Here is a 10,299-nt window from a genome sequence, read left to right on the forward strand (position 1 = left end):
TTCTGCAAAGGATTGATCCCACTGGGATAGGAGTGGATTAGGAAGAGCATTACTAAAGAGAAATCTTTACAAGCCCTCAACAAAACTACCATTTTCACACGTCCTGTCCTGAAGAAGGCAATCTAGCTGAACCTAAATTCATAATGTATCCTACCCCTGCCCCACTGACTCAAAGTACCTGATGCTGGACTCAACTTTTTGCAGAATCAGGTCCTGTGAAACCTAGGTTTTTCTAACTTCTATTCCTCTTCACAGTGAAACAACCCCACCCCACTGGTGCCTTGGCCAAATCTGCAGGTTTAATGAGAATGACTTAACACTACCCAGTTTCTTCAGAAGTAGCTATGAACTGCTGGGTAAAATGAGGGTTTTCTTTCCTGCTAACCTGGCCAATTTCAGAAAATGCAAGAAATAGAATCAAAATAGCGTGACACAACCTGGAAAGGAGGTGAGGTACTCACAACATGTTAACTGTGCTTTTACATTCAAGAAGCTGTGTTAGTCTGAAGGGAGGAAATTAAGTGAGAACGGGAAAGGGAAGGGCAGAAGTGAAGCAGCCACAGCAAACATAAACATGAAATGCTCATCACTGAAGGCATTCAGCCTCTTGCTACCCTGAAGAGGGATTATCTTTCACTCTCCCTGTAGATAGATCAATTCTCAGCCTTGTGCAAAACCAGGACACCCAAGGAGTATTTAGAGCCAGTGCCTATTTCCTTGCAGGTGGGGGGCACTGAGAACAAATGCATTGAAATGCCTTGGTTGACATGGGATGACATGATGCATTTTGTTCTCTTACCAGAAGAGTTTCACTGCATTTTATGGACTAGAGGGACTTCTGGTACTCCTGCCTCTTACCCAAAGCCAAGGGACTTGAGCTCCCTTGCCACCTCTAGCACAAACCTACCGTCTGACCTTCCATTCATCTCTGCCCTCCATAGTCCACTCACTCAAACCTGGGGCTTTTTTTGTCTGGTTGGTTTTTGTTTGTCTCTGAACAAAGTCCTTGGACTACAGGGTTGAGTCTGGTTGAGTCTCAGACAGGCAGGACGACCTGCAGTGCATTACAGTAACAAGAAGCTTCTTGGCTCTATGGATGTGCTACTTCAATGCCAATAACTAATAAAGCAGAATCAACAGTTTGCTGCAAGCATTTCTGGTGAGAAAGAACAAAGTATTTCTATCACCTCAAATGAAAACAGGTATCTTGAAGTACTCAAAATAACACAACCTCCTATGTCAGGACATGCCACATATTTCAGTATCATATTTTCAAGCTTATTGTGTATGCTGATCTGTAAGCTGGGACAGCACCTTGCCTCTGGAGCCCTTGGTGCTCCCAAATCACCACAGCACCTCACTAGGAACAGAGACCTGATTCTTGGCAAATGCCAAGCTAGGGGGAACTTACCCACTCAAGAGCTGATTCAGAGCACCTATAATTCTTTCCAGCAAGAGTAATCCAGGAAATCCTAATATTTTCCTCTTACGAGAAACACTGAGCATCAGAGCTGAAGGGTGAAAACTGCTTCACGTGGAAACTAGTAAACTAGCTGGAAGATGTCTGACCATAAACTGGTTCAAGACACAGCCTCTTCTGCAGAGCCATGCAGAAAAACATCAGCTCTTCATCCCCCATTTCACTGCTCTGACCTCCACACAGCCTTCCGAGTGCAATGCTTCTTCAGTCACTGAGGGCCAAATCCAGCGCTTGTAATCAAAGCTTGGCTGCTTACTCTGTGAAATCAGAGGTTTTCAAAGAGATTCATGCATTGATTCCTGAGCATTAAAATAACCTCTGCCAACACTTTCTTCTGAAATTACTATCTGGACATCACTAAGTTCTTGCAAAATATGCCTGTGTCATCCACTATCTTGGAAAAGCAGGTGCTTTCCTTTATGTCCCCAAGCAGATGCGCATTTCACTGCTCGCTGAGCACTCGGAGGCAGCTTTTTTTGAGTGTGTGACAAAACATGGTGACAGCTGCTGAAGCTGAGATGCCTGATCTACCTTTTCTACCTAGTCCAATTTCTGCAGAGAGGAAGCAGCTCACCTCTTTGGGAAGTGCAAGCCCTTGCAGGAGGTATCCCAGTGCAGTGCTCTCATCCCAGCCACTGCCACTGCCTTCTTTTGTTCTCTTTTCTTTCTATAAAAGAGAATATTGTGCCTGTGCCATCTGTTCAGCAAAGCGCTGCACATACCCTGCAGCACGCAATGAAGACTTGCAGATTAAGTGTGAAGAGAAGTGGCCGTAAGGGGAGAGAAAACTCCAGGTGCTGGAGCTGTTACAGGTGAGCCTAAGCGTTTGCTTCCCTGAGGCAGCAACCTGTCAGGATTAATCTTGCGGAGCCCAGGAATGTGCCTCAGTAGACGCCGCACCCCATTCCAGGAAACCATAAATACCAAACGAGATGCTCAGCACCACACATGAAAGTATCTTCTTTCTGCAGAGCGTGACTGCGGGGGAGTGATGGCCAGACTAGCATTAATCCTGCCTTGTGCTGGGGTTTTCTTAAGGTAGTTCCTTGGGGGAAACAAGGAAGGAGGTGAGTGTGGGTGCTTGATGCCTTCCTTCTAAAGAGGCTTCTGAGGGAACCCCCTTATTTATTTCTCCATCCTGGATCTACCTGGGGACCCTGCTTTTTTATTTCCAGGTTAAAAGATGTTCTTCTTCCCAAAACCAACCTTAACCAGAATCATCTTTGATAGCTCCTCTTACAAATAGTTTTGATAACGTGTCGCAGAGGCAAAGCTGAGGAAGAATTGGTTGTCTTCTGCATGATGCTGCCCAAGTGCCATGCAGGAGAGAGGACAAAACATTTAACAGTGCTTTAAGTAGGGCAATTTTACCAGAGTACCCCCAGCCTGTCAGAGAAATGCAGTGCAGGTGATGAACACTTAGCAAAAGCGATTGACTCCTGAGTTTCTTTTCTTCCCGTTTCCTTGTCATCTCACTAGGAAAAGTCATAATTTTCACAAAGCTTACTGCTTATCTCAAAGACCTTTCTCTTCTTAATTTCTTAATTCCACCCTCTTTTCAGTTTCTCTGACTCTACAAACTTTTTGTTTGAGGGCTGAAGTGTTTTAGTCTGCATATGCTTTTCAATTTGGAAAAGATGCCTGTGCACCAGCACTGCTTGATATTAGATGTTCAGTGATGAGACCAGCAGCAGGCCAATATAAGACTGCTGCTTGGAAAGGCAAACATCAGGTGAGCCATGGAAGACATCCCCATACCCCCACCATGTACTCAGAGGGACAGTTGAGCCTGCTGCCCCATGGGGCACCGGGACCCCCTACCACCTCACGTCTGCCCAAGTATGCCCCAGAGGTCAGCGCTCTCCTGCAGAGCCAAGCCATGGTCAAGGCCACCAACTGAGGCCAGACACCTCAATTTCAGGAGCAGAGCACCAGCATGGGGGGCTACCACAAAAAAGAGCATTCTCAGCTAATTAGGGGCTTCTGGATCAAAAGTAATGTATTTAAAATCCAAACCAAAATGCTTGGCTCCAGGGAGCAGCTGGTGCCGACACCAGGGTGGCAGGAGGCAGCCAGATCCCCAGGCATAGGCTGGGACTGCCAGAGGGACAGAACTGACTCCAGAAGCACTCCTTTCCACAACCTTTGAAACAAAGGAAGTTATTTCAAAACACAACAGTATTTCCATATTTTGAGGCATAATTAGCCCCTGGAAGATTTCATTTCTGTTTCTACATAAGACAGCACCTTGCTGAACCCAAACCACGCACTGGCCTCCACGAACACCCACAGCTGAGAGCGGTGGCAGCAGGACGGTGGAAGAGCAGAGCAGTCGTGCTGGGGCAATCTGTCTGGGGCTGTGGGCACTGCAGTCCTTGTGGCCCAGCTGTTCATTGCTTTGGTCTTGTGTCAATAATTTTCTGCACAGAGTAGTCCTGCATCTCTCAGAATACATCTTGTGGTGCATACACCACCAAATTTGGAGACCTTAAAATTTCAAGCTGGCAGGGCTTGTTCATGTTATCATCAACTGAGAAAACACCTGCAAAATTCAGAGTCACCTGGATTTTGTAGTCCAGGTTTAAAGTCAGTGGAGTAGGACAGAGCTCTGCCTGCTGGTCTTACTCCACGGCCTCCTGATCAGCTTCCTTATGCATCCACAATATATATAAATAAATATATGCATATATACTGCTCTCCCAAAACTGTACTTTCAGGGGCTGAAACCATAGCTACTGTGGGTTAAATACATCAGTTGCTCTGACAAAGACATTTGGTTGAATTTTAAACAGGAGGCCTTTAGAAATCTTAACCATCAGAAAATTTTAACCATCAGTGCGTAACAGCTTCTAGGACATTCCCCACCTTGTAACATTTAAAACAATGATTCATCTTCATAAGAAACATGTAACTGTCTAGAACTAGCTCTCAAATAACTTTAATTATCTGTATGGTCTGTGTTTCAGCATATGCGATTTCCAGCTACCAACACTGGATGCTATGAAAGCTTTTGCATGACATCAACTTTCCAATGAGCAGCCATCTATAAAATACATAATTTTTAATCTGCATTTGATCGCCACAGCTTAAAAATCACAGAATTTCTGAGAGCTACAAATAGTTTTTTGTGGAATAAAAGCCAAGATTTTTTGGTTTGGCTTGTCGATATTTCCTGAAAACATGAAACAATTCTGAAAGGACAGATTTCCTGGCTCACAGCTAAAGGTCAGCAGTCACACAGGGAGCGCTTGCTAACCGTACCAAAATGATTGGGAAGGAAAGACTGGCACAACATTGCAGTATTATTAAAAAGTTATTTAAGTGGGGAAAAAGGGAGAAAAGAGAGAGACAGACAAGGATTAGACTCAACAAGTGAGCCTTCATCAAGACTAGAAAAACAGCCTTGTTCCTTGCTGCTCGCAGCCCCTCGCTGTCACTCCAAGCACCGCTTGCTCTTGCTCCCTCTTTCCGCCCCCTCTGCCAGCCCTGCAGCCCCAGCCCATGGTGCCATCCCAGGCTGCGCTGGCTCTGATCTGACCAGGCATCACAAATCACTCCTCTGGCCTTTCCTGCACAGTCCGGAGTTTTTTCCAGGCTCACCTCTGTAGCAGATTATGGAGGCACAGGTTTCATTGGGAAAGACAGGAGTTCAAAAGTCCCATGACTTTGTGCAACACTGATACACAATTGTGTGATACGCAAAAAAAAGCTCATTTTCCCAAGGAATCTCCCCTAAATCTGCCCCATGTTTATAACTTGCTCTCAGCAAAATTAAAGAACCAAAGCACTTTACTGGCTAACTCCTGTTCTGCAGCCGGCAGAGGGGGCAACAGGCAGCTCTCATCGGTTTCTGGAAAGCATCTGCTTGAACAAAGTTCCTTGTCGAAGTATTTCATTTTGTAGTAACAGATATTGAAAATTTCTCATCCACTGAGATAATGCCAGTTTGAACAGAAGCACATTCTGCAACTGAAATCCGAGGCATATATAATGTTGGTAGCATCTTTAAAACAGTATTTAGTACCAGTCTCAATACAGACGGTCCTAGCTCCCTCCAACACTCCCAGTCTTGTTTTCATTTTTATTATTCCTGTTTTTCTTTCAATGTATGGGTTATGTATGTTTCCAGGCAAATCAACTCTGCCCAAAACCAACCTAGCAGCCTCCAGCAGGTCCCCACCACAGGCTGCGCACCCAGGTAACTACTCCCCCCCCTCCCTGCCTGACCAAGAGCCCTGGGACATCAAAATTAACAAAGAATTTGTGCATATAATCCTGCTAATGAAATACCACTACTCTGACCTCGGTGTCCTCCCTAACATTGACATAAGCTCCCATCACTCATAGTCTGTGCTTTTTTTTTTTTTTCATTTTCAAAATTAAAACCAACTGATTGTAGAGCAAAATAATAACTTTTCAGCTAAAAGGTTAACAACAAGCCAATGACCACATGTGTAGCTTAAATCTGATGCCCTCAAATCCTGCTAACTACAGTAAACTAAAGCAAAATAACAAATGCACTAGTAAGCAGCTAAGCAGTACCGTAGGCTGTTAAATTTAAATTTAGCCCTGGCAGATCCTGGAGGAAGGGCATCCCAGAAAGCATGTGCCCTCAGCTATGCAGAGACAGCACTCAAACCATAGGATCCTATTCCACATATATTACTTTTGTATATATGGCTACATCTATTGTATGTCATCCGTATTTCATAGATATATTTTGTCTAAAAACCCTCTGCATGAGATAAAGGACACTCTGCTCTTGGTCACAAAGTGTTTGCCCCAAAAGCTGCCAGTGAGACTGAAACAATAGATTGTAATTTCCTGCAACGGGACAAAGCTGTCACTCAGAACAGAGGCACTCTGACAATTTAGGGGTTTACAGATCACAGCCTGCAAGGATGAATTATTCTCCAAAGCAAAATGTTGAACACTAGCATGGAGAATATTACTTCAGAGACAGATTGCTGTAGCCTTGCTATTTTCTAGCTGGAGCTTCAGGGCAATTTGCAAGTAGAGACTATTGCCATGATCAGTGGTGAGATTACAGGAGCAAGATTTGCTGTGATGAATCTAAAAAAAGACAGCTCCAGGCCTAAAGTTCAATGTGCCACACCTGCTAGCAAAGAATATATGAATAATCTGATCTCCAGGCTGCAAATACTACGAGAAATGCTTGGACGTCCCCATCGAGTGAAGCCTCCCTCACTATGTCCTCCTAAGGCCAAACAAAATTACTAATATGAACACAAGCTGTGCATCGATACCTTTGCAATCCCAAAACCCGCACTCTGTAAGATGCTGCTAAGGAAACCCAGCAAAACCAGGCATCTGGTGCCAGAAAGACGAGAACTCATCAACCTGACATTAAAAAAGTGTTTTATTGAACAGCTCTAAACACCACTATCTGCAAAAAGTCTTATTAACGGTGAGATTAGTAACAATAACTGGAACATAGGGTGGTTTCCATGACATTGTTTCAGCAGCTGAAGTGATTCCATTGCCCCATCACCAGAACACCCTCAATTTTAAACCATCTATGCAGGAGCTAAAGAAAAAAATAATAATACTGCTTATAGGTAAAGTCATGATTAAAACTCAGACACTATGATTTTTTTTTTTTTTAAATTATGTCTTGTATAAATTATAAACTCTATATTGATTGCAACAGTAGTTAAGCAAACTAAAAAGGTATAATGGGAGGAGAAGACATCTTCTTGGCCTTGTGGGCTCAAGTGAGGTTATTCCCACTGCAAAACAGCAATGATCTGTGCATTATGGTCTGTTAAAGTAATACTTTGGTTATTGAACACTTACTTTGTTTGATGCTTAAAAGAAACTTGGGTATGCACCACAGAAATAAAGCTCTTTTGTAAAACGCTGGGGAAAACACACACACACAAAAAAAAGAAGGAAAGCCCTTCCAGTTCTAATTGGTATCTCAACACAAGCACCTTCCTTTCATATATTTGATTTTGCTTACTGTTATTCCTATTGCTGTTATTATTATTAATCCACCAAATCACCGTGCTCATACTAAACCAGTTCTTCACCAGGCGATTTCTGCTCATCGATTAATCCTCAAAGCTTCCATCACATTTTGCACTCTTTTACATGACAGATGTAGAATTACATTCTTTTGAGTGCCTGTGGCAAAAATAAAGAGCAGATATACCAGGCAATGCTGTAACAGGCAGGGGAGGGAGAGGGTGCTGAGGCTGGTGAATGTTCTGCATTAAGCCCTGCAAAGGGCTGGATTTCAGAGGTCAGTGAGTGCGCTCAGTGGCAGCTACGCCAGGTCCCATTCAGACATCAGTCTGAGCAACCAGCATTGTAAGGCTCTTTTGAAAATCATGCTTATCGCTTTTTAAGGCAGGTGAAAATCAATTAATTTTGAGCTTTTAAAGGAATGCCTTCACTGTGGTCAACCCCAGCCACACGGTTACAATGCATTTTGCAGAGACACATTGCCTTTTCTTTCTATTCAGTGTAAAAGCACTTACTCTTGGTTATCGGCTCCCTGAAGGTCAGGCTTACTTCTTTAGATCTATTATTTACTGCTCGAAATTTCCAGTTCCACCTTTCTGGCTATTATAGCTTCTTTCCCGAACTCCTATTCTTTTCACGATAAGTCCATATGATGACTGTTGATAAAGTTAGGAGGACCGTGATTCTAAATGTCTGACCTTCTTCAAAATCTGATAATGGATACAGTTTCTGAATCATAGGTCACCTCACTTTTGCCAGTAAGCCATTTATTTCCAGTGGCCTTCAGACCTTGAGGCTTCCTGTGCACTGCAAAATGGATTCTTCAGGGAACAATAAAAAAGAGACATCCTTAGTCTTGTTTAGCACTTTAGGAGGGGTACTGTACTTTGGAGAGCATGTATGTCCACAACATCTTATGCACCACAGTCTCTAAGACCTTCACTGCTGTATAACACTTTTGGATGTTTGTATGAAGCTGGAAGAGTCTAATGTGAACTAACCTCCTTTTCATTTGCACTCTAAATGGGAAGGACAAGAAAAATCCATGCCTCCTTAAAAACCTCCCCATCTACTGAGGGCTATCCAGTCACCTTTACCATATTCTTCAACTTACGGCTCAAGGCACAGTGCCAATTTTTACATCACTACTTCAAGTGTTATGCTGCTGTGGTAAGACCCGATTACACCATGCTTGTAAAAGCTGTGCTGGTGCCAAGGTACACAATTTGCTGGTAAGAGTGCCTGCCAGCCTCCTGCAGTGGCTTTACTGAAATGGAGTTCTCAAAATGACTTGGTCTTCCAAAAACACTGACAGCAGTACAATTCCTATCAAAGGTCAACATCTCACACAAACTACTGAGTAAGATGCAGAGGAAAGCGTGTCAAACACGAATCCCTGGCTTGAACAGTGCTTGGAAAGTTAAGCAGCAAATAGATCCTGAGCATGGGGGAACCGAGCAGGTTTTACTTACTGTCAAAGCTTCTGTGCTGTGCTGTTAGGGCCACCTGCACAGAGCGACCAGCCTCTTTCATCATGGCTTCAAATTCACTTCGGCTTTTGTTTGCAAAGTTCTCCTCCATCTCGCTGGTGCAGCAGGTATAGCCTTGTGGGCAGATTCGCAGGTGCTCCCCTAAAATGAGAGAAAATGTAGTTGAATGGTCAGGTCTGGAAAAGGAAGGACTTCACTCCAGATAACCTCAGCATAAAAATATTCCAGCTCCCTAGTAACCTGGATCTGCATCAAGCTTTACTTGTTTACCCCCTAATTTGAGTTATCCTGCATCAGTATAATGGTTAGTGTGAATACAGATACAGTTCTCACTGCTGACTGTGAGGGAAGGAACAGTGAAAGAGATAAAATTCATACATGGGACAAGGAGAAGGGAGATACAAGTGTCTCCTGCTCAAAGTCTGCCCTAGAATCCAGCTCTGCCTAGAATCCCAGGGGACACTGAAGTCTCTGATTAAACAACATCAAAACTGTCCTCACTAGACTTCCCATGTATAGTAGAACAACTGTTTGAAACTACTTCGTCAAGAAAAAAAAAAAAAAAATCAAACTTCAACACACTCCCCCAGCTCCCAAACCAGTCCCTCCAAACTCCTACCCTGAGAAGACATTTCCATAACCAGAGAGGTGAGATGAGGGAAAAGTTTTCAAAAGACACAGACGTGCTGAATGTCAGTGGAATTTGGGTGGCTAATTCCCCTCCACACATTTTGAAACCTGCCCATTTACTATTTTTTCAATGAAAAATTTATCTCCCAGAAAGAGACACTACCACCCAAAGAAGGGTTGCTATGACAAGCACTGATTGAATATATCCTTTACTATAGGGAAGGACAGGAAGGTAAGAGGACTCAGCAGGTAAATTGAAAAATTCTCCAGTATAAGAGCTCCTCTTGCCCTCTGGAATCTCTTTATTGTGGAGAAGCAAGCGTTTGCACAGGCAGAGTCAGCAACATTTTAAAAATAATTGCTTAAGTGCTCATGAGTCCTTACAAACAAAGGCACATCCACCTGCAAACACACCCTACGTTTCTCCTTACCCAGCAATAAGAATTAATTTGAATGAAATCAAACATCAGGGTTATTTTTTTTTAAATAATAAAAAACCTGCCTTGTTCCAAGCACACACTGAGATAAACCAATTACAAAGAAGTTACCGCGTTCAACATAATTTGACTGGGACTGTCAGATTTTGCTGGCAGTTTTGCAGGACTGATGTCTTAACGTCATGGCTGAGCTGAACCATATATTTAAAATCATGTTTTATCTTGTGTGTCTCGACAGCTTCAAATCCCGAACCTGCACAGTCCTCCAGAGTTT

General features: G+C 43.4%; 1 protein-coding gene across 1 annotated transcript in view; it reads right to left on the reverse strand.

Moving 5' to 3' along the window:
* Positions 1 to 9,094, reverse strand: part of GPC1 (glypican 1) — a 103,051-nt gene extending 93,957 nt beyond the window's left edge. The window contains exon 1 of the mRNA XM_029086602.1: positions 8,941 to 9,094. Coding sequence (XP_028942435.1) covers positions 8,941 to 9,049 — 109 coding nt within the window. The 5' untranslated portion in view covers positions 9,050 to 9,094. The remainder of the gene's footprint in view (positions 1 to 8,940) is intronic.
* Between the last annotated feature and the right edge of the window lie 1,205 nt (positions 9,095 to 10,299).

This window comes from Antrostomus carolinensis, unplaced genomic scaffold (assembly GCF_000700745.2).
Source record: "Antrostomus carolinensis isolate BGI_N321 unplaced genomic scaffold, ASM70074v2 scaffold13798, whole genome shotgun sequence".
NCBI lineage: Eukaryota > Metazoa > Chordata > Aves > Caprimulgiformes > Caprimulgidae > Antrostomus > Antrostomus carolinensis.